We start from the raw sequence: 25,935 nt of genomic DNA on the forward strand, positions 1-25,935 counted from the left end.
TTACAAAAGGAATGCAACACTAACAGAATAAAGAAGGGCAATCAATGAACAAAAGACAAATAAATAAGAAACATTGATCCCGAAAAATCAGGGCTATAAGTCTGAGGGAAAACAGAACTTTCTTCTTGCAAGGCCGTGAACACAATTTGATATGGAGACAAGCGTTTGGTTTTGAAATTTCCTACATGGAGTTACGGCCCTGTTAAAATAAAGGTGAGGTAAGGTTTCCTGAGACAATATACTTCAAGTTAAATGAAACCAATTTTCAGACATTTCAAGTATATTTAAATAATAGTTATACTTTTGTTATTAAAAAATTTGGGAAGTGTTTCCCGATTTTTTTTGGGAAAAAAGATGAATTTATGAAGAATCTGGTGCCATCTCATATACTTTCGATTAGACCTGCTGAGTTATTTATTTTCCATACATTGCAAGTCAGGTAATTTATTTTCAAACTACCACAGAACGAACCATTTATTTTTGTGATTATCAAGCCCCCCCCCCCCCCCCCCCCAGAATATCAAATGGTCGTCCCCTTAATTAAAGGGATACGCGGATCTATGTTGGGCAGTACATATTGTAAATATATTTTTTTTTAATATTTGTTTTTCCAATTGTACTGCACTATTTAATTCACCAATTAGATGTTATGGTAAATTAATCATAATTCTTCGAACTTATCATGTATATTATAATTATCATGATTAAATAAAATTTTGCAGCCATAACGCGTTTTCCGTCGGGGGGCTTCGCCCCCCTGAACCCCCTACCAGGGCTCTGCCCTGGACCTGCTGGGGGCCTTAAGCGGCCCCCAGACCCTCTGCCGATTTGTGCCTACAGTTGAATGAATACCTAGCTACGCCCCTGACCATTGAAGCAATTATTTCATCATAGTCTTAATGCATGACTGAATTTGAGGAATTACATGTCACCGAACGCGTTCGACACAAGGTTTAGGATTAGAAAGTTACATATGAGGAGAAATTCAGCATTCAGTATGTGTGCTTATACTTTTTCTGTTGAAGAAAATTAATGTTTAAAATTATTACAAAAAAGGCAAATGATAGAGAATGTACATTTTTTACATTTTATCACGGAATACAAAAACTTTTCTTTTATCAATTTCTTTTGCTTCTCAGTTTCAAAATAATTAACTTTTCAAAACACTAGTTTATATTGATAGTGGATTGCTAAAGGAATCAAAAGAGCAGAAACATATATATAGCTCAGTGTGCTTGTTTTCGAGATATTAGCAATTGAAATTTTGGCGGGAAAATATTCTCTCTTGACTTTTCATAGCTTTATTACTGACAAGTATAAGTTCTCAAAAACTGTTAAAAATAATTAACATTTCATTAGACTTTTACAGATGGCTTATCATAACATATGTAAAAGATTCATAAGAAGAAAAATTGGGGTTAATAGGCAAATTTTTTAAGTTTTAAGGCATTCAATTGGATAAAACCAGAGGATTCCGAAAATCTGACAAATATCCCAAAACATGACAAGCGAACTGCCTTAAATAAGTTTATGACCAAATCAGGAGTTGAAGAGCATTGACGACCATTAAAATGATCTCTTCAATAACCTATCTGGCCTTCAATACTCTTCTACTTATTACAATTGTACTTTATTTTGATTCAAGAGTAACTGTATGATGAGTCTTTTGTAGACGGAACGAGCGTCTGGTGTACATAAATGTAATCCTGGCATCTATGATGAGTTTATTTACGAAAGGTGTTTCTAATAAGGTATGCAAACCTATTTTTTGTGCCAACATAGAAGTGCTAACCCTGGGTAAAAACCTCTCCGAGCAGTGAAATCGATCCAGTGGTTGTAAAACAAGCTAACAGGAACAGGACCTGCTTACCCTTCTAGGGCATCTAGCTGATATCATCCCCAGTTTTAGTGAGGTTCGTGTTGCTCAGTCTTAAGTTTTCTATGTTGTGTTGTGTGTACATATGTACTATTGTTTGTCTGTTGGTATTTTTCTTTTTTAGCCATGACATTGTCAGTTTATTTTCGACTGATTAGTTTTTAATTCCTGTTGGTATCTTTCGTCTCTTTTAAAAAAAAAATAAATACTAGTATAAGGCGTATGCACGCCATATGCAAGTTTAGTCTTCAAGGACTCGTCATGTTCAAGAAGCTCGAATCAAAAATGTTAAAGATCAAGTAAAGTATGAAGTTGAAGATTTTTGAGGACCCAAAATGCTTTGCCAACTACAGCTTATAGGTAATCTATTTTTGGAGTACGAAATCCTTAGTATTTCGTACAATTCAAAGTTTTGTAACTATTATCATATGTCATGTCCGGGCAAAAGTGCTGACTCAGTATTGGACTGGTGATACTCTCAGAGTCGATGCATATTAGTAATATGTTATACTTATTGACAGTGTGAATGGAATAGTAAGTTTATTGTCCCCGAGTTGAAACTATTGCCCGGAGTCGTAGCCGAGGTAAATAGTTGTATCCGAGGGGACAATAAACTTACTATTCCACGAAAAACCAGTCAGCAAGTGTTTTATTATACCGAAAGAGACAACAGACAATAAATATCGGTGATAAATAAACAATCGTAATAAAAAAGCATTAACACAACCGTACTGTTTCACGTTAACTTCATAAATATTCTGAATTTTGAGGCTACGTCCCGCACTGTCATCCTTTGATACATTAGGTAAACGCGACATCGTCACTCCCGTGCTATTCTCAACATTATCCAATCCCGTAGCTTCATCTGAAATTCCTCGAAATAAACTGACGATCGCGCTCGAATAATTTAATCGAGGTCCAATCTTTGAAAACTATTGACCGGTCAAACAGGTCAACGCTTGCATTTTGAAAAACAGTCATTACATTGTGTACCTATTTTATATAGAAAAGGATAAAGTGAGGTATGATAAAATGTTATATATCTAAGGAGTAACCATTGCATGATACTTTCTCCTTTAGTAGAGGTAACTATTGAAGGATTTATATCAAATAGAAACACATTAATGATACATACACGTCATATTTGCTGAAGTCAAATGAAGCTGGCAATTCTTTTGCGTGGTCTGGTGTGGCAGAAACTAGATAACAAATTTTGATTAATTAAATCTTTAATATTCGCGCTTAAATTTTTTCGATTCATAATATTTTTTATCATTCCGAAAACATCTATAAAAGAGTATTGTAGTCTTGCATCCAAACATGCAGTGTACCAATCAATTCAAATATGTTTATCACAAATAATTATGTTTCTTATTATTTTCAGATTCTCAGAAATATTTTCCATATTTTACGGAAATAATGATTAATAATCCTTTTAGTCCGGCGGCTACAAGCATATTTCAGACGAATTGTGCACATCCTGCTACAAGCATGAAATTTGGCATAGAACTTCCTCAACTATTACTCTTTTATTTCAGATAGGGAGGCAATTGAAAAAAATGTCTCACTTCCGATAAAATCCAAAATGGCGGACGTCATACTTAAATCAGCCTAATATCGAAGGCTAGTATTTGAAAAGGTGTTATTATCATGCTACTAGCATAATATTTGGTACAAACCTTTGTTATGTACTACTTTTGGTATATTTTATAGATAAGATGTCTTCAAAAACCCTACTTCCGGTTAAAATCCAACATGGCGGACATTGTACTTAAATAAGCTTATTTTTTAAGGGAGCGTAATTGAAACGTGTTTTAACGTATTGATACTATCATTACATTGTGCAGGAACCTTTCTTTGGTGCTTCTGATGGTGATAATGTATAAGACATATGTCTTAAAAACCCTTACTTCCGGTAATATCCAAAATGGCGGAAATAGAAATATCAATTAATTATTCAAATATTCAACTTTTTTTTAAATGTAAAGAAAATTATTTTTTTTGTGCTGGTCATTAAACTTTTGGCTTTAAGTTATCCCCAAAACCACTAATTCTATCATGTTGTAAATGTTTAAATATAAAGTTGACACTTCCGGTATAAATTTGACGTAAATTTCAAAGATGAGTCCTCATTCCATTTCTTCGCTGTAGAGTTTTGGATAAATTGGTTAAAACAAAATAAAATCACTATAGTACTAAAACATATTTAAAATTACTACAATTTTCGGCCAAAAATAACGATCACCACGACATGCACACATCGCAGTGCACGGGAGACCCGATTTTCCACATTAAAAATGACCGCGGCATCCTTTCTTACATCCACAATGTACAAGCTTCTGACAAAATAATGAGGCCTCAAATAGAGTTTTTTCAAAGTTATCCTCTTGGTCCCCGCCTGGAATGGGTAGCATAAGAGCCAATCCCAAGCTCGTCTCCCTAAACACCTACCTAAGTATATTGCATGATTTACATGCTGGAAAAAACTAGACCAAGTTGAGGGAATAGCCTCAAAAAGCCTTCCCTTTTGCGGAAATAGTTACTTTCTTGCTTCGTTAACCATGTTATACCCATCTGTTAAGTTTGTGCGATCTTTTCCACATTAAAAATGACCGCGGCATCCTTTCTTACATCCACAATGTACAAGCTTCTGACAAAATGATGAGGCCTCAGAAAGACTTTTTTTTAAAAGGGACCATCTTTGTCCCTTCGCAATCCATTAGTGCCTGGACTGGGTAGCATAAGAGCCAATGCCAAGCTCGTCTCACTAAACACCTGCATTAGTATATTGCACGTTTTACATGCTTGAAAAGACTAGACCAAGTTGTGGGAATAGCCTCACTTATAATTAGCCTTCACTTTGTGCAAAAAATGATTTTCTTGCTTCGTTAATCATGTTAGCTCCATCTGATAAGTTTGTGCGATCTTACAGTAAAACCCCGGTGATTTAGTCTGATCAATCATCATTCTTTATGTCACATCTTCAAATGCAATCAATGTCTCCCACATAGTTTTTTTTCCTTTCAAGCAAAGAGAGAACCATATCACAACAGGTAAAGGCATGAATAACAATAAGTGTGTCAGATCACTCATTGCCTAGTGCATTTGAAAGGCCATTGATAGATATTATTCAAAAGTCTTTTGCCCTCCCAAACACAATCCATAGTTCGTCTACCCCTATGTCACGGAATAGCGAAACAGTAGTGACAGCATCATCATTAACGACTGTTCGAATCGTGACTCATTTAAGTTCGTGTTTCACTGCATCAGACACATGCACCATAATTCTAGTGTCTGCCTCTAAATGTGAACTTGGTGCCAAACTTGGAATACATCACGTGGTAGATAAGATAGAATGTCCTGACCATTTGTTGCTATAACTACCATACGCATCCAAGACTTCATCCACTCGTATTACAGTTTCAAATTATTTTATTAAGGTAAGGACATAAAGACAAATGCTCAGGATGTTCTATCTTATCCACCACTTGATGTATTTCAAGTTTAGCACCATGTTCACATAAAGAAACAGACACTAAAATCATGATGCATGTGTCTGATGCAGTGAAACACGAACTTAAACGAGTCATGATTAACAGTCACTGATGATGCTGTCAATACTATTTCGCTATTCCATGAGATAGGGGCAGAAGAACTATGGATTGTGTTTGGAAGGCAAAAATCTTTGGATTAAGATCTATCAATGGCCTTTCAAATGCACTAGGCAATGAGTGATCACACACACTTAATTCTGACCCATGCCTTTACCGCTTGTGATACAGTTCTCTCTTTGCTTGAAAAGGAAAAAAAAGACTACGTGGGAGACATTGATGGTATTTGAAGATGTGACTTTAACATAAAGAATGATGATTGATCAGCCTAAATCACCGGGGTTTTACTGTAAGATCGCACAAACTTATCAGATGGAGCTAACATGATTAACGAAGCAAGAAAATCATTTTTTGCACAAAGTGAAGGCTAATTATAAGTGAGGCTATTCCCACAACTTGGTCTAGTCTTTTCAAGCATGTAAAACGTGCAATATACTAATGCAGGTGTTTAGTGAGACGAGCTTGGCATTGGCTCTTATGCTACCCAGTCCAGGCACTAATGGATTGCGAAGGGACAAAGATGGTCCCTTTTAAAAAAAAGTCTTTCTGAGGCCTCATCATTTTGTCAGAAGCTTGTACATTGTGGATGTAAGAAAGGATGCCGCGGTCATTTTTAATGTGGAAAATCGGGTCTCCCGTGCACTGCGATGTGTGCATGTCGTGGTGATCGTTATTTTTGGCCGAAAATTGTAGTAATTTTAAATATATTTTAGTACTATAGTGATTTTATTTTGTTTTAACCAATCTATCCAAAACTCTACATCGAAGAAATGGATTGAGGACTCATCTTTGAAATTTACGTCAAATTTTTACCGGAAGTGTCAACTTTATATTTAAACATTTACAACATGATAGAATAAGTAGTTTTGGGGATAACTTACAGCCAAAAGTTTAATGACCAGCATAAAAAAAAATCATTTTCTTTACATTTTAAAAAAAGTTGAAAATTTGAATAATAAATTGATAATTCTATGTCCGCCATTTTGGATATTACCGGAAGTAAGGATTTTTAAGACATATGTCTTATACATTGTATCCATTAGAAGCACTAAAGAAAGGTTCCTGCACAATGTAATGATAGTAGCAATACGTTAAAACACATTTCAATTACCCTCCCTAAGAAATAAGCTTATTTTAGTACAATGTCCGCCATGTTGGATTTTAACCGGAAGTAGGGTTTCTGAAGACAACTTATCTATTTCATTTATCCAAAAGTAGTAAAAAACAAAGGTACCAAATATTATGATAGTAGCATGATAATAACACGTTTGTACACACTAGCCTTCGATATTGGGCTGATTTAAGTATGACGTCCGACATTTTGGATTTTACCGGAAGTGAGACATTTTTTTCAAATGCCTCCCTATCTGAAATAAAAGAGTAATAGTTGAGGAAGGTCTATGCCAAATTTCAATCTTGTAGCAGGATGTGCACAATTTTTTACAAAGCCGCCGTACTATTTTATTCTAGATGTTTTATCTTCAATATTATATAAAGTATATCGGTGTATACTACGAATTAAACACCTGTTTTAATATTTTTTTCAACGAATTCACTGTGTTTTCTGTAAGTTATAAATTGTTATGATAACAATTATTTGAGGAGTTTCAGTAGCTTAATGAAAAATTATATTTAACAAAGTCACTTTATAGTTGTCTGCTTTCCGGAATTGATAGTGATAACAAAAATCCAACTTACCTATTAGTTCGTATTTAATGCTGGCAAGTTTCAAAATAGGTTCGACTTCTTTTGTAAAAATTGACTCCGAATTACCAGAACCTCCAATAGGATTTAGGAAAATAACCACTGATTTTGGTCTTTCTTTCACTAAAATACAAAAAAAAAAGACTGAAATTTCCAAATCCTTTTGCCGCTTCGAATCTTTCTGAAATATATGCAATGAGGTCGATGTTTCGATTCCGTACCTGGTAAAAGACCACAATCTCTTCCGTTGGTAGGTTATGTTTGTAATTTTGTTGTTGACTTTCTGTCTTTTTTATGAGTATCTCAATTTATTCGGCCTGGTCTTCCTGACAACGTGTAATGTATCGCGTTAAAAATACCGCTTGGTCAGTATTCTCAGTGGTCCATTTGACCATTGCAAAATTAACTAGCATCGTTTTGCTCAATATGTATAACAAAAATATGTTCCCGCCCTGATTTCGCTGATTGACACACGTTAAAAAAAATGTTCACAAACCTTCACTTAGGTTTCGTTTTATTTCTGATTGCATCTGTTTGATGTCTGAACTTCCAGCACTGATCTGTAAAGTTTTCATTTCCAGTGTGTTAAAGCCTCCTGAAGGTCTGATGTAATATAAGTTTGAATCTGATGTCTGCTCGTCAGTTTCCCCCGTCGATGGGTCATCCATATCAATAATATCTGCATATTGTATCTTAGCTAAAATACAAAATAAAGTAATTCAAACGTTAGATAACATAGGCGGACAAAAGAAACAAATCGTCTATCAAATATAAATAGTCAACCTTTCCATGGATAGCAACAAATGCCTGTTTGAGGGGGTAGGGAGCCGAACTTGATAGATATCCTACCAACAAAATAGAGAATGGAAATGGGGAATATGTCAAGGAGACATCATCCGACCAAAGTGCGGATAACAGATGACGGACACCAATGGGTATTCAACGCAACGAGAAGATCTCGCCCTCGGAGGTGTTTTTCAGCTGACCCCCTACATAAAAGTATGTACTTGTTTTGTGACAATTGACATCGCAGTAAACTCCAAAACATATTAATGCACTCTAATTAAAAATCACACAAGACTCACTAAGACCAGAGGCTCCTGGTTTGGGACAGGCGCAAAAATGCGCGATGGATTACACTCGTTATGTGAGATCTCAACCCTCCCCTATACCTCTACCCAATGTAAAATAAAGAAACATAAAGCAATACGCACGGCCGGATTGACCGGTAAAACACATCATACGTTTTAGCTCGATATAAATTTGAAAGATATTTGTACAGTGATGGAAAATTGTGTATATATATACACATGGAAAAAAGTATTGCAACAACTTGATTTTTGAAACCATTAAAAATCAGCCTCTTATATTTTGGATAGGATTGTATTGTTTGCAATGGGTTTCCTTCTGACCAACCTTCATTATGCTTTATTTTCCCTAGCAGATGTTATCTTGATCTCGGAAGGTGTTTAACATCGTTTGTTGCCTGATTTTTATTCTCAAAACGACTTATAGTGGAATAGTGATGACCAACAATACATGCAATTGTCGCAGCGACATACCTGCTTTTCTCAATATGATAATCTGCAATCTTGCCAGAAGCGGATTTAGAGGGGGCCCAGGGGGCCCGCCCCCCCCCCCCCTTTTTAGGAAAAATTTGGTTGCTTATATAGGGAATCACTGAAACGTGACTGGAGCGGGCCCCCTCTTAGGTCAGTCAGTAAGCCCCACTTATGAAAATGTCTGGATCCGCCACTGCTTGCTGCAGTTAAGAGTTTTGGAGGACCCATTAAAAGGTGTCCATCACATAACTTTATAAACTTGATTATTTAAAGTTTTGAAAACAATGAGGATAAAAACATCAGGGCTGAGTTCAATATCATAGCAGCTACGTAGTGCTACGTAGATTCTGTCTATTGAACGTGTAGCTATAGACTAGTTATTACATCTATTGCTAGCAGCTACGTAGCCGCTACGATATTGAACTCATCCCTGTTTTATTGGTTACGGGTACAGTAGCTGCATGTGCAGATAAGAACTTATCGAGTCGGTATTTATCGATTAAACTCAGGTGAAATTTAAATAATGTTTAACTAGTTCTATTTCAACTCTGATGGCAAAAAAATAAAAAGTGTTTTTTATTTAAATTTCAATTCGGTGTTGCAATACTTTTTTCCATTTGTATATATTGTTTTTCAGACATATAAGATCTTATTTTCCCGTTTATGCATGAAATATTTGCCACTGGATGTAAAGAAACTAACCATGATCGAATCAAACAGTTCCATTAAATTGTTCTTGGAGAAAAACACACATATATATATATTTAAAAAAAAAACATTCATCATGTTCATCAGTTTAGTTTACTCCTGGTTTGCCCACTTTTAATTTTACCAATTATCTATTAGTAAAGAAAACAAAAAAGACAATTAAAAGTTGGCAAACCAGGATGACACCCATCAGTTTATGTCATTATTTTTTTACTTCGTCACTGTTCATTTGCCACAATCTAAATAGAATCCAGATGAATTGTAACTCGAATACTCGTCGAATACATAACGAAATAATGACGAGATGCTTTTAAAACATTTTTATTTTAATTAGACTATTTTTGTTGTACAGGACTGGGTTGCACAAACGTCTATTAAAGTTAATAGTCAATTAAAAGTACACTTAAATTTAATAGTCTATTACTTGCGTTGCACAAAATTTAATTAACGTTAATAGTCTATTAACTCACTATTAAATTTAATTGAACGAAGGAGCGCTATTAAGTCCTTAATTGTACATTTAAAATGGATGCCATGCAAGTGCTTGGATTACTTGTACCTCAAAATCAGCCGAAGAATACCGTGACAGGCTTCTCAACTCGATGATTTGACGGACTGAGATCCTCGCACAGCCGGTGATATCCCACATTGTATGATTTCGCCACAAAAAGAATTGTTTTTGTTATTATTAAAATAATAATAAAAAGAAAAGATAAAAATTGATAAGTTTTTGAAGCATAAATGAAGATATAATTGTAATTCTATGATTAACCATTGTCATTATGAATCTATTAGGGAAACAATGGTTTTATTTTCAATACGGCAAGTGTCATTAAACTGAAGAAAAACTTTTGCCCTCATCTTTGAAAGTATGCTTTGTTCAAACTGAAATATATTTCTTAGTATAAAATCCATTCTCCAAAATTAACAATTTTTAAAAGGCATGCATGGACGAAAGCATTGGACATTTGAAAACCCTTAATAACAGGGGTGAAGAATGTGCAATCTCCGTTGACGCTTTGATAAAGAGTGCTTTCTTTCACGTCCGCATTTCTATTAAGTATGGCATGCCGGGTTAACATTTTAATGATTACTACAGATTGGAGAAATGAATAACAGAACAGTGCACAATAACGTACAATAACATACATTGTTATTCGTAGAAGATAAGAGAAACTATGTGATACTTTTAATCTTTTATTATTATTATTTAAGATGGCATGGTGTATATTGTCCATAATATTTATATCCAATACATATTTTTAAAACAATTTTTTTTTTTGCAACTGAAAACTGTAATGAAGATGAAACAAAACTATCCGACACTTTGGTATATCTTGGATATAAACTTAAAATAAATATCTGATATTCACATGGGATAGGGTTCATAATAACATAAATTATTGGACTTATTTGGGGTTGCCTAGATATTCCGACACATTATTATTCCGACACCCCACTGTTCCGACACCCCAATAGGCCGACAAAGGTTAATAACTGCAGTTATAGAAAATATACTTCATGAGTAGAGCTTCACGAAGGTGTGGATGTGGGTTTACAGAATAGAGAATAATGGGGGAAATTTAAAGAATATTAGAGAAAAATTGACCAATAACAAAGAATTAATAGAGAAAAATGAGGTGTTTAAATATAAAGATTGGAGAATAATTGGCAAAAAGTATAAAGAATACAGATAGGAATTAACGACCCCCTCCTCCGCAATCCAATTACCCCTTCATAAAATAGTTGGCACTGTCACAGGAAGGTTCCAGTTTTCATTATTCCGATTTACCAGCATTTTTTGCTGTTGTAAACTTGTTCTTATAGATTTCTCATATGCATAGACCGCGATACATTTTACAAAGTTCTATTTGGTTTAACACTGTCTTAAGAGTTCAATGTATTAACTTTAAATAATTCACTCTTCAATTAAGTAGTGTATATAAACATTGTTGTATAAACAAACTAAACTACTGTTCTTCTCAAAATAATTCTGTAATGCGCGGATACATCGGACTGCCAGCACATCGTACGATAACAATATCGGGTCAATGGAAGGCGTCCCAGAAAAAAAAATAGCCTTGCCAAACGTCAAAATTATTTGGACTAGGTCAATATTATAATATTGTCAATGATTTAACTAGTCTTTGCTATGCAATAACAAATATGGCAGTTTTAAATTACAGCCGTAGTTTTTCTTCGTAAAATTCTACATCCAGCAGATCGATATTGGTGTCAACATTGAAAATTAATACACATTTTCCCTGAAATACGATGTATTTAAACGAATAATGTGTAAATGTGATCTCCATTGACGTTTTGATAAAGAGTGCTTTCTTTCACGTCCGCATTTCTATCCAGTATGGCATGCCAAGTTAACATTTTAATGATTACTACAGATAAGAAACACAAATAACAGAACAGTGCACAATACCATACATTGTTATTCGTAGGACATAAAGAGAAACTACGTGATAATTTTGATATATTACACAGTGAATTAATTTAGTTTTTTTTTTTAAATAAAGATGGCATAGTGTATATTGTCCATAATATTTATATCTTACCAATAAATATCTGATATTGACATGGGATAGGGTTCATAATAACATAAACAATTATTGGACTTTTGGGGATCGCCCAGATATTCCGACACCCCACTGGTCCAACACCCCAATAGTCCGATAAAGGTTAATATGTGCCGTAATAGAAAATATACTTCATGAGTAGAGCTTCGTGAGGGTGTTGATGTGGATTTACAGAAAAGAGAATAATGATGGGGGGGGGGGGGGGGAGGAGGGTTTAAAGAATAGAGAAAAATGAGGTCCTAAAATAATGGTCAAAATAGAGAAAATGGCAAACATTTTAAAGAATACAGATATGAAAGACCCCCTCCTCCCCAATGCAGACACCCTTTGATAGAATAATTGTTGACATTGTATTTGAACTATTCGTTCTAATATCACAGAAACAAATTTTAGCATGCCACCTATCGGGTATAACTATCAAAGAAGTACCATGACCATATGCATATAAAGAAACTGAAAACTTTGCAAATATTGGTATAAGAAAATGGGAACACATTCTACTAAAAAAAAAGAAATGTCATCGGCAGTGCAGTCTCTCTTCATAAAGAAAAATGTTCACGTAATCAGGGAACGACCATTTAACTTCAAGGGGGTTATGGTTTTTTCCTAAAAAAAATATTCTGATCCCCAATTTGATAGAAAAAAATATTTCTGGTCAAGCAGATGAAAAAAAATATTTAGAATGCAGATTCCCCCAACCTTACATGTATATAGTGTTAAACAACACATGCAAACATGCGACACGAAAATTACTCAAGCAACCAACACCACCCCTTTTGACACTCACAATGGAAGGTGCCAGTTTTCACTATTCCGATTTACGAGCATTTTTTGCTGTTGTAAACTTATTCTAACAGATTCCTCACAGAGAACGCGGCAAACTTTATAAAGTTCTATTTGGTTTACCACAGTCTTTATAGTTCAACGTACCGCGTATTAACTAACTCTTCAATTAAGTAGTGTATAAACATTGTTGTATATATAGACTAACTAAACTAATGTTCATCTCAAAATAATTTTGTACACTAAACTAGGCATCTCGCATACAATCGTCTAAGCGGTAAAGCCTAACTAGAACCTTAACTTTCTAATTTCTCTGCTTTGGGAGAGATACATAGCTGTGTATCGTCATGTTAGTTATTCGATAAAGCTTCACAAAGCTTATTTAGTTTGAAAAAATGTTCGCTACACCGCGTCTCATTCGTTCTTTATTTTTAGGGGTGAATATATACGACCACTTTCACTAATACGTATCTACCGATCAACCGTGATAAATTGTCTGAGCCTGCTGCAAACAAAATTCCCGGCGGTTCCTATTCAATACTAGTATGTACTTTCATTGTCTAGTGGCAGTTCAAGTGTCATTGACCTTTTTTTCATGCCGGATTGCAACTATTACAGGGCCTATCTAATTTTTTTTACTGTCAAATGATTGTTCTCGGCCTGAACATGCATGTCAATAATATTTGCCACTGGACATCACGCAAAATTGAAATATTGTAAGTACTTTATGATATGTTACTTGTATTATTATTATACCCCCGCTTTGAAAAAAAGGGGGGTATACTGTTTTACCTCTGTCTGTCCTTCCGTCCGTCCGTCAGTCTGTCAGTCCATCAGTCCGTCAGTCCGTCAGTTCGTCCGTCCCATGAATATTTTTCGTCACATTTGTCTCAGGAACTACACTACCAGGATTTCTGAAATTTGGTTTCAGGCTTGATATAAGTCAACTAAACTGTGTGATGCGTTTTCAGATTCATCACTCAACCTCTTCCTGTTTACCGAACACTTGTATCATTTTTACACCTGATAGCAAATGCATATTTGGACGGTGGTATCATCAGTGAGCAGAAGCTCACAGTTTCACTTGTTTTTAGGACTATCAGGAGGAATGTAGGTTTAACTGATGGGATTATTCTTTTGAAATCAAAATTATTTATTTAAAAAAGTTGTTGAATTAATCCATGTCAGACTATTTGGGGTATTGGACTATCATGGGGTGTCGGACTAATGGGACGTCGGACTATTGGGTTGTCGCACCAATGTGGTGTCGGACTAATGGGACATCTGAATAACGGGGCTGCCCCGATTTATGATACTTAATTTCTTCCCTCGTGTATTTTTTCCGAGAATTTTCAATCCCTTGCAATGGCAACACAAGCAATTTATTGTATCTTGTTTGAAATAAATTAGCGGCTAATTTTTTCTCATGGGAGATTAAAAATTTCTGATTTTACCACGTTTGTGCTAAATACTATAGTAATTTATTCGAGTTCCCAACCTTCCATAAACGAAGTGAAAAATGGACTTAGATTGAGTCAGACTCTCAAAATGGAAGATATAAATATAGCAGGCTGCAGTTGTCAATTTTCTTTTGTAGACGTCGACTATAAAATTTACATTTAAATTAGTAACATAATGGAATTTAAGACTAATGCTTTTTATTCCCCTATTCCCCTCGTTTTTCGAGACTTTTTTTTATCTTTTTCAATACAACATATGCAATTTCTTGTATTTTGGAATTGGACATGTTTTGGTGTCAATTGAAAGTAGACCCAGGGTTGCGTTCAATATATTAGCGGCTACGTAGATGTATGACTATTGAACGTGTAGCTAGCCTAGCAGCTACGTAGATATTAATAGCAGCTAGGCTAGCTACACGTTCAATGGTCATAAATCTACGTAGCACTATGTAGCATTATTAAGCTGCTTCGATGTTGAACACAACCCCGTTGAAAAATGCTGAAATCGCTGAAATTGTGTTGACGTCATGAAAAATTGATGAAAATCGTGAAAATCATGGTGTTGGTTGCTTGAGTAATTTTCGTGTCGCATGTTTGCATGTGTTGTTTAACACTATATACATGTAAGGTTGGGGGAATCTGCATTCTAAATATTTTTTTTCATCTGCTTGACCAGAAATATTTTTTTCTATCAAATTGGGGATCAGAATATTTTTTTTAGGAAAAAACCATAACCCCCTTGAAGTTAAATGGTCGTTCCCTGATTACGTGAACATTTTTCTTTATGAAGAGAGACTGCACTGCCGATGACATTTCTTTTTTTTTAGTAGAATGTGTTCCCATTTTCTTATACCAATATTTGCAAAGTTTTCAGTTTCTTTATATGCATATGGTCATGGTACTTCTTTGATAGTTATACCCGATAGGTGGCATGCTAAAATTTGTTTCTGTGATATTAGAACGAATAGTTCAAATACAATGTCAACAATTATTCTATCAAAGGGTGTCTGCATTGGGGAGGAGGGGGTCTTTCATATCTGTATTCTTTAAAATGTTTGCCATTTTCTCTATTTTGACCATTATTTTAGGACCTCATTTTTCTCTATTCTTTAAACCCTCCTCCCCCCCCCCCCCCCCATCATTATTCTCTTTTCTGTAAATCCACATCAACACCCTCACGAAGCTCTACTCATGAAGTATATTTTCTATTACGGCACATATTAACCTTTATCGGACTATTGGGGTGTTGGACCAGTGGGGTGTCGGAATATCTGGGCGATCCCCAAAAGTCCAATAATTGTTTATGTTATTATGAACCCTATCCCATGTCAATATCAGATATTTATTGGTAAGATATAAATATTATGGACAATATACACTATGCCATCTTTATTTAAAAAAAAAAACTAAATTAATTCACTGTGTAATATATCAAAATTATCACGTAGTTTCTCTTTATGTCCTACGAATAACAATGTATGGTATTGTGCACTGTTCTGTTATTTGTGTTTCTTATCTGTAGTAATCATTAAAATGTTAACTTGGCATGCCATACTGGATAGAAATGCGGACGTGAAAGAAAGCACTCTTTATCAAAACGTCAATGGAGATCACATTTACACATTATTCGTTTAAATACATCGTATTTCAGGGAAAATGTGTATTAATTTTCAATGTTGACACCAATATCGATCTGCTGGATGTAGAATTTTACGAAGAAAAACTACGGCTGTAATTTAAAACTGCCATATTTGTTATTGCATAGCAAAGACTAGTTAAATCATTGACAATATTATAATATTGACCTAGTCCAAATAATTTTGACGTTTGGCAAGGCTATTTTTTTTTCTGGGACGCCTTCCATTGACCCGATATTGTTATCGTACGATGTGCTGGCAGTCCGATGTATCCGCGCATTACAGAATTATTTTGAGAAGAACAGTAGTTTAGTTTGTTTATACAACAATGTTTATATACACTACTTAATTGAAGAGTGAATTATTTAAAGTTAATACATTGAACTCTTAAGACAGTGTTAAACCAAATAGAACTTTGTAAAATGTATCGCGGTCTATGCATATGAGAAATCTATAAGAACAAGTTTACAACAGCAAAAAATGCTGGTAAATCGGAATAATGAAAACTGGAACCTTCCTGTGACAGTGCCAACTATTTTATGAAGGGGTAATTGGATTGCGGAGGAGGGGGTCGTTAATTCCTATCTGTATTCTTTATACTTTTTGCCAATTATTCTCCAATCTTTATATTTAAACACCTCATTTTTCTCTATTAATTCTTTGTTATTGGTCAATTTTTCTCTAATATTCTTTAAATTTCCCCCATTATTCTCTATTCTGTAAACCCACATCCACACCTTCGTGAAGCTCTACTCATGAAGTATATTTTCTATAACTGCAGTTATTAACCTTTGTCGGCCTATTGGGGTGTCGGAACAGTGGGGTGTCGGAATAATAATGTGTCGGAATATCTAGGCAACCCCAAATAAGTCCAATAATTTATGTTATTATGAACCCTATCCCATGTGAATATCAGATATTTATTTTAAGTTTATATCCAAGATATACCAAAGTGTCGGATAGTTTTGTTTCATCTTCATTACAGTTTTCAGTTGCAAAAAAAAAAATTGTTTTAAAAATATGTATTGGATATAAATATTATGGACAATATACACCATGCCATCTTAAATAATAATAATAAAAGATTAAAAGTATCACATAGTTTCTCTTATCTTCTACGAATAACAATGTATGTTATTGTACGTTATTGTGCACTGTTCTGTTATTCATTTCTCCAATCTGTAGTAATCATTAAAATGTTAACCCGGCATGCCATACTTAATAGAAATGCGGACGTGAAAGAAAGCACTCTTTATCAAAGCGTCAACGGAGATTGCACATTCTTCACCCCTGTTATTAAGGGTTTTCAAATGTCCAATGCTTTCGTCCATGCATGCCTTTTAAAAATTGTTAATTTTGGAGAATGGATTTTATACTAAGAAATATATTTCAGTTTGAACAAAGCATACTTTCAAAGATGAGGGCAAAAGTTTTTCTTCAGTTTAATGACACTTGCCGTATTGAAAATAAAACCATTGTTTCCCTAATAGATTCATAATGACAATGGTTAATCATAGAATTACAATTATATCTTCATTTATGCTTCAAAAACTTATCAATTTTTATCTTTTCTTTTTATTATTATTTTAATAATAACAAAAACAATTCTTTTTGTGGCGAAATCATACAATGTGGGATATCACCGGCTGTGCGAGGATCTCAGTCCGTCAAATCATCGAGTTGAGAAGCCTGTCACGGTATTCTTCGGCTGATTTTGAGGTACAAGTAATCCAAGCACTTGCATGGCATCCATTTTAAATGTACAATTAAGGACTTAATAGCGCTCCTTCGTTCAATTAAATTTAATAGTGAGTTAATAGACTATTAACGTTAATTAAATTTTGTGCAACGCAAGTAATAGACTATTAAATTTAAGTGTACTTTTAATTGACTATTAACTTTAATAGACGTTTGTGCAACCCAGTCCTGATTGATTCCTAGGGTATCTAAAATAAATTTTCCGTTTTAATTCCCATTTCATCAAAAAACATGGACGCCATGGTTAAAAATAGAACATAGGGGTAAAATGCAGTTTTTTAGCTTATAACTCAAAAACCAAAGCATTTAAAGCAAATCTGACTGAGGTTAAATTGTTTATCCGGTCAAGATCTACCTGCCCTGAAATTTTCAGATGAATCGGACAACCCGTTGTTAGGTTGCTGCCCCTGAATTGGTAATTTTAAGGAAATTTTGCTGTTTTTGGTTATTATCATGAATATTATTATAGATAGAGATAAACTGTAAACAGCAAAAATGTTCAGCAAAGTAAGATTTACAAATAAGTCAACATGACCGAAATGGTCAGTTGACCCCTTTAGGAGTTATGGCCCTTTATAGTCTATTTTTAACCATTTTCCGTAAATCTTAGTTATCTTTTACAAAAATCTTCTCCTCTGAAACTACTGGGCCAAATTGAACCAAACTTGGCAACAATCATCATTGGGGTAACTAGTTTAAAAATTGTGTCCAGTGACCCGGCCAACCAACCAAGATGGCCACCATGGCTAAAAATAGAACATAGGGGTAAAATCAGTTTTTGGCTTATAACTGAAAAACCAAAGCATTAAGAGCAAATCTGACATAGGTTAAATGGTTTATCAGGTCAAGATCTATCTGCACTGATATTTTCAGATGAATCAGACAACCGATTGTTAGGTTGCTGCCTCTGAATTGGTTATTTTAAGGAAATTTTGCTGTTTTTGGTTATTACCATGAATATTATTATAGATAGAGATAAACTGTAAACAGCAAAAATGTTCAGCAAAGTAAGATTTACAAATAAGTCAACATGACCGAAATGGTCAGTTGACCCCTTTAGGAGTTATGGCCCTTTATAGTCTATTTTTAACCATTTTCCGTAAATCTTAGTTATCTTTTACAAAAATCTTCTCCTCTGAAACTACTGGGCCAAATTGAACCAAACTTGGCAACAATCATCATTGGGGTAACTAGTTTAAAAATTGTGTCCAGTGACCCGGCCAACCAACCAAGATGGCCACCATGGCTAAAAATAGAACATAGGGGTAAAATCAGTTTTTGGCTTATAACTGAAAAACCAAAGCATTAAGAGCAAATCTGACATAGGTTAAATGGTTTATCAGGTCAAGATCTATCTGCACTGATATTTTCAGATGAATCAGACAACCGATTGTTAGGTTGCTGCCTCTGAATTGGTTATTTTAAGGAAATTTTGCTGTTTTTGGTTATTACCATGAATATTATTATAGATAGAGATAAACTGTAAACAGCAAAAATGTTCAGCAAAGTAAGATTTACAAATAAGTCAACATGACCGAAATGGTCAGTTGACCCCTTTAGGAGTTATGGCCCTTTATAACAATTTTTAACCATTTTCCGTAAATCTTAGTTATCTTTTACAAAAATCTTCTCCTCTGAAACTACTGGGCCAAATTTAACCAAACATGGCCAAAATCATTATTAGGGTATCTAGTTTAAAAATTGTGTCTGGTGACCCGGCTAACCAACCAAGATGGCCGCCATGGCTAAAAATAGAACATAGGGTAAAATCAGTTTTTGGCTTATAACTCAAAAACCAAAGCATTTAGAGCAAATCTGACAAGGTTAAATGGTTTATCAGGTCAAGATCTATCTGCCCTGATATTGTCAGATGAATCGGACAACCCGTTGTTAGGTTGCTGCCCCTGAATTGGTAATTTTAAGGAAATTTTGCTGTTTTTGGTTATTATCATGAATATTATTATAGATAGAGATAAACTGTAAACAGCAAAAATGTTCAGCAAAGTAAGATTTACAAATAAGTCAACATGACCGAAATGGTCAGTTGACCCCTTTAGGAGTTATGGCCCTTTATAGTCTATTTTTAACCATTTTCCGTAAATCTTAGTTATCTTTTACAAAAATCTTCTCCTCTGAAACTACTGGGCCAAATTGAACCATATGTGGCAACAATCATCATTGGGGTAACTAGTTTAAAAATTGTGTCCGGTGACCCGGCCAACCAACCAAGATGGCCGCCATGGCTAAAAATAGAACATAGGGGTAAAATCAGTTTTTGGCTGATAACTGAAAAACCAAAGCATTTAGAGCAAATCTGACATAGGTTAAATGGTTTATCAGGTCAAGATCTATCTGCCCTGATATTTTCAGATGAATCAGACAACCTATTGTTAGGTTGCTGCCTCTGAATTGGTTATTTTAAGGAAATTTTGCTGTTTTTGGTTATTATCATGAATATTATTATAGATAGAGATAAACTGTAAACAGCAAAAATGTTCAGCAAAGTAAGATTTACAAATAAGTCAACATGACCGAAATGGTCAGTTGACCCCTTTAGGAGTTGTGGCCCTTTATAGTCAATTTTTAACCATTTTCCGTAAATCTTAGTTATCTTTTACAAAAATCTTCTCCTCTGAAACTACCGGGCCAAATTTAACCAAACATGGTCAAAATCATTATTAGGGTATCTAGTTTAAAAATTGTGTCTATTGACCCGGCTAACCAACCAAGATGGCCGCCATGGCTAAAAATAGAACATAGGGGTAAAATGCAGTTTTTAGCTTATAACTCAAAAACCAAAGCATTTAGAGCAAATCTGACAGCGGTAAAATTGTTTATCCGGTCAAGATCTACCTGCCCTGAAATTTTTAGATGAATCGGACAACCCGTTGTTAGGTTGCTGCCCCTGAATTGGTAATTTTAAGGAAATTTTGCTGTTTTTGGTTATTATCATGAATATTATTATAGATAGAGATAAACTGTAAACAGCAAAAATGTTCAGCAAAGTAAGATTTACAAATAAGTCAACATGACCGAAATGGTCAGTTGACCCCTTTAGGAGTTATGGCCCTTTATAGTCTTATTTTTAACCATTTCCCGTAAATCTTAGTTATCTTTTACAAAAATCTTCTCCTTCTTAAACTACTGGGCCAAATTGAACCAAACGTGGCAACAATCATCATTGGGGTAACTAGTTTAAAAATTGTGTCCGGTGACCCGGCCAACCAACCAAGATGGCCACCATGGCTAAAAATAGAACATAGGGGTAAAATCAGTTTTTGGCTTATAACTAAAAAACCAAAGCATTTAGAGCAAATCTGACAGAGGTTAAATGGTTTATCAGGTCAAGATCTATCTGCCCTGATATTTTCAGATGAATCAGACAACCTATTGTTAGGTGGCTGCCTCTGAATTGGTTATTTTAAGGAAATTTTGCTGTTTTTGGTTATTATCATGACTATTATTATAGATAGAGATAAACTGTAAACAGCAAAAATGTTCAGCAAAGTAAGATTTACAAATAAGTCAACATGACCGAAATGGTCAGTTGACCCCTTTAGGAGTTATGGCCCTTTATAGTCAATTTTTAACCATTTTCCGTAAATCTTAGTTATCTTTTACAAAAATCTTCTCCTCTGAAACTACCGGGCCAAATTTAACCAAACATGGTCAAAATCATTATTAGGGTATCTAGTTTTAACATTGTGTCTGGTGACCCGGCTTACCAACCAAGATGGCCGCCATGGCTAAAAATAGAACATATGGGTAAAATGCAGTTTTTAGCTTATAACTCAAAAACCAAAGCATTTAGAGCAAATCTGACAGCGGTAAAATTGTTTATCCGGTCAAGATCTACCTGCCCTGAAATTTTCAGATGAATCGGACAACCCGTTGTTGGGTTGCCGCACCTGAATTGGTAGTTTTAAGGAAATTTTGCTGTTTTTGGTTATTATCTTGAATATTATATAGATGTAGATAAACTGTAAACAGCAATAATGTAATGCTTGGGGTATACAATGTTTTTTTATACTTTCATCATAAATTATATTATGAACACGAGACAAACGAGACATTTCAGTGTGTCCACTCTTGTTTTTGCTTTTGAAGAAGATATGACAGAATCGAAGAACCATTTATATAAATTGAAAACCCAAAATAATCATTGAAGGAAGATTTAAGCAAAAAATTTAAGGTGAGCGATTCAGGCTCTTGAGTATGGCACGCCGTTTTTATATTTATTCAAATTTGAAGATATCTTATTTATTTAACAAGATATCTTATTAAGTATAAAGATATCTTTAATTTTTATAAGATATGTTATCTAATTTGAAAGTAAATAAGATATCTCTATTAGTTTATAAGATATCTCTATTAGTTTATAAGATATCTCTATTAATTAATAAGATATCTTAAAAAGTATATAAGATATCTTATAAAGTATTTAAGATATCTTACTTCTTTATAAAGATATCTCTTAAATACATACTTTATAAGATATCTTATTAATTAATAGAGATATCTTATAAACTAATAGAGATATCTTATTAACTTATGGAGATATCTTATATATTAAATAAAATATCTCTATAAGTTAATAAGATATCTCTAAAAGTTTATAAGATATCTCTATTAGTTTATAAGATATCTCTATAAGTTAATAAGATATATCTATTATTTAATAAGATATCTTATAAAGTATATAAGATATCTTAGTTCTTTATAAAGATATCTTTTAAATACATACTTTATAAGATATCTTATTAATTAATAGAGATATCTTATAAACTAATAGAGATATCTTATTAATTAATAGATATATCTTATAAACTAGTAGATATATCTTATTAACTTATGGAGATATCTTATTAAGTAAATAAGATATCTCTATTATTAACTATATAAAAGATATCTTATATAGTTAATAACATATATTATAAATTAATAGAGATATCTTATATTTTAAATAAGATATCTTATATTTTAAATAAGATATCTTATATATTTAATAAGATATCTTTATAAACATTTTAATAAGATATCTTATTTAATATATAAGATATCTCTATTAATTTATAATATATGTTATTAACTATATTTATTTAATAAATCAGATATCTCAATTAATATATAAGATATCTCATTTTGTTATTAATTAAGATATCTCAATTAGTTTATAAGATATCTTATTTAACTAAATAAGATATCTCGAAATTGAATAAATATAATAACGGCGTGCCATACTTGAGAGCCTCTTGTTTTTTTTTTCGCATTTTTTTTTTATAATTTTTTTTTATCAAACAAAATGGTTGGAAGAAGAAAAACGGTCATTTGCAAATCATTTTGAAGTAAAATTTATAACAACAAATTTAAATGGCTATTTATTAACATAATTACACATAAAGGTCTACTAAGGCACTAACCTTTTATCATAAAATAAATTGAAAAAGATAACGACACTATCTTAGTTTACCGTACACTGTGAACGTTTATTTTTCCCTTATGAATGGCCCCTCTGAACTGACATCAGATCCAAATACTGACCTGATAAAACGAGATGACAACGGACGATCATGCAACACACATGCCACATTCCTACTTACTTTCGATATCTCCTTGTGTGATGGTCAAACACTGATCTATAAACAATACTGTAGCTTCTATTCCATCAGATTTTACCTTAAATTGTGACATTTTACTGATGATTGATTTTGTTTACTATCTCTAAATTGTGTAATGTATTTGAGAATCCGGTTATTTGGGGTGCTTGAAGGGTATTTACTGGAATTCACGTTGCTCATTACTGTATAAAAATCGTTATCAACAATCATCAATTCATCTATAATTGCCATGAATGGCATCTTCTTTGCCGCTCAATCTAATTAAAATATAGATCTCTGATTACGTTACACTACATATAAAGTGTAACGTATTCACACACGAATATATTATATCATGGTAAAAATAAATGCGATAGTTTTGTGATCTCTTCTATTGGATTTTTCTAATAGAAATTCTTTAAATTAAACACATAATTCACGACGAAAATGAAGATAAAATAAATATTATTCATATATATTTCATGTATTTATCTCTTTTTATTCACAAATGTATGATCTGGGAACAGTATATCTACATGTAACTGTCAAATGAATATATTTTGTTCCTGATACGATGAATCGTAAATATTATACAAAGCAAAATTTTTACATATTCCAGTTTAAATCAGACTTTTTGGACATGACCCCCCCCCCCCCCCCCCCCCCCATTCTTTTGTTTAGGATATCTTCTTGCATTTAGGATATCCTCTTATATTTTCGTTTATATTTCATAAGTTTTCCCTTATTTTTCGTGTTGTTGCTTTTATGTCCCTTTTATTATGCCCCATTAATGGGCATCGTTTGTCCGTTCGTTCATCATGTTCATCCGTCCGTCTATCCCGATTCAGGTTAAAGTTTTTGGTCGAGGTAGATTTTTATGAAGTTGAAGTCCAATCAACTTGAAACTTGAAACTTAAGTAAACATGTTCCCTATGATATGATCTTTCTAATTTTAATGCCAAATTATAGAGATTTAATCTACATGTGGTATATGGTTTATACTTCTACATTTGCTCTTCTATTCCTTTTCTAATCAAATAAGAAGTCATCACATGCAACAAGTGCCGGATATTCAATGTGTTACGTTCGCCCTCTGCTGATTTAAATTACGTACCCTTGCAACACCTTGATCTGTAGTTTACCTTTTGAAAAGCAAAATGTGTATCCCTATAAACAAACTCTTCAATAAGTGTCAAAATTTCGGTTCTTTCAAACTATTTGACCTTCATAACTCGTGACGTCAATGTATTATAATGCAAATTAATAAATAAATGTGCACTCCTACTAAATATGCATAGAATATTTGACCTTCATAACTCGTCAATATATTATAATGCAAATTAATAAATGTGCACTCCTACTGAATATATGCATAGAATATTTGACCTTCATAACTCGTCAATATATTATAATGCAAATTAATAAATGTGCACTCCTACTGAATATGCATAGAATATTTGACCTTCAAAACTCGTCAATATATTGTAATGCAAATTAATAAATGTGCACTCCTACTGAATATGCATAGAATATTTGACCTTCATAACTCGTCAATATATTGTAATGCAAATTAATAAATGTGCACTCCTACTGAATATGCACAGAATATTTGACCTTCATAACTCGTCAATATATTGTAATGCAAATTAATAAATAAATGTGCACTCCTACTAAATATGCATAGAATATTTGACCTTCATAACTCGTCAATATATTATAATGCAAATTAATAAATGTGCACTCCTACTGAATATGCATAGAATATTTGACCTTCATAACTCGTCAATATATTATAATGCAAATTAATAAATGTGCACTCCTACTGAATATGCATAGAATATTTGACCTTCAAAACTCGTCAATATATTGTAATGCAAATTAATAAATGTGCACTCCTACTGAATATGCATAGAATATTTGACCTTCATAACTCGTCAATATATTGTAATGCAAATTAATAAATGTGCACTCCTACTGAATATGCATAGAATATTTGACCTTCATAACTCGTCAATATATTGTAATGCAAATTAATAAATGTGCACTCCTACTGAATATGCATAGAATATTTGACCTTCATAACTCGTCAATATATTGTAATTCAAATTAATAAATGTGCACTCCTACTGAATATGCATAAAATATTTGACCTTCATAACTCGTCAATATATTGTAATGTAAATTAATAAATGTGCACTCCTACTGAATATGCATAGAATATTTGACCTTCATAACTCGTCAATATATTGTAATACAAATTAATGAATGTGCACTCCTACTGAATATGCATAGAATATTTGACCTTCATAACTCGTCAATATAAGTTGTAATACAAATTAATAAATGTGTACTCCTACTGAATATGCATCAAATTTTTGTCACTGCACGTTAAGAAGGGAACAACTATTCACCTCTCTTACTCAAAAAGTAAAGCAATGCATATTGAAAAAGTTGAAAGAGATACAATAATAATCGTTGCATTTCTTCACAAATGTTCAATTTTGCATTTATAAAGAAACCGTGATGGGTTAAACAATATAAATGCACAAAAAAATGTATGAATCCATAATGTGTCCATAGTACACGGGTTACACGGATGCCCCATCCGCGCTTACACTGGCTTTCTATGTTCAGTGGACCGTGAGAATTGG

General features: G+C 33.4%; 1 protein-coding gene across 1 annotated transcript in view; it reads right to left on the bottom strand.

Annotated features, from left to right (window-relative positions):
- The window catches only part of LOC139497987 (uncharacterized), a 36,223-nt gene extending 12,791 nt beyond the window's left edge, over positions 1-23,432 (bottom strand). The window contains exons 1-4 of the mRNA XM_071286246.1: positions 23,288-23,432; positions 7,688-7,888; positions 7,186-7,314; positions 3,012-3,075 (exon numbers count right to left, since the gene is read on the bottom strand). Coding sequence (XP_071142347.1) covers positions 3,012-3,075; positions 7,186-7,314; positions 7,688-7,888; positions 23,288-23,378 — 485 coding nt within the window. The 5' untranslated portion in view covers positions 23,379-23,432. The remainder of the gene's footprint in view (positions 1-3,011; positions 3,076-7,185; positions 7,315-7,687; positions 7,889-23,287) is intronic.
- Between the last annotated feature and the right edge of the window lie 2,503 nt (positions 23,433-25,935).

This window comes from Mytilus edulis, chromosome 12 (genome assembly GCF_963676685.1).
Source record: "Mytilus edulis chromosome 12, xbMytEdul2.2, whole genome shotgun sequence".
In the NCBI taxonomy this organism is placed as follows: domain Eukaryota; kingdom Metazoa; phylum Mollusca; class Bivalvia; order Mytilida; family Mytilidae; genus Mytilus; species Mytilus edulis.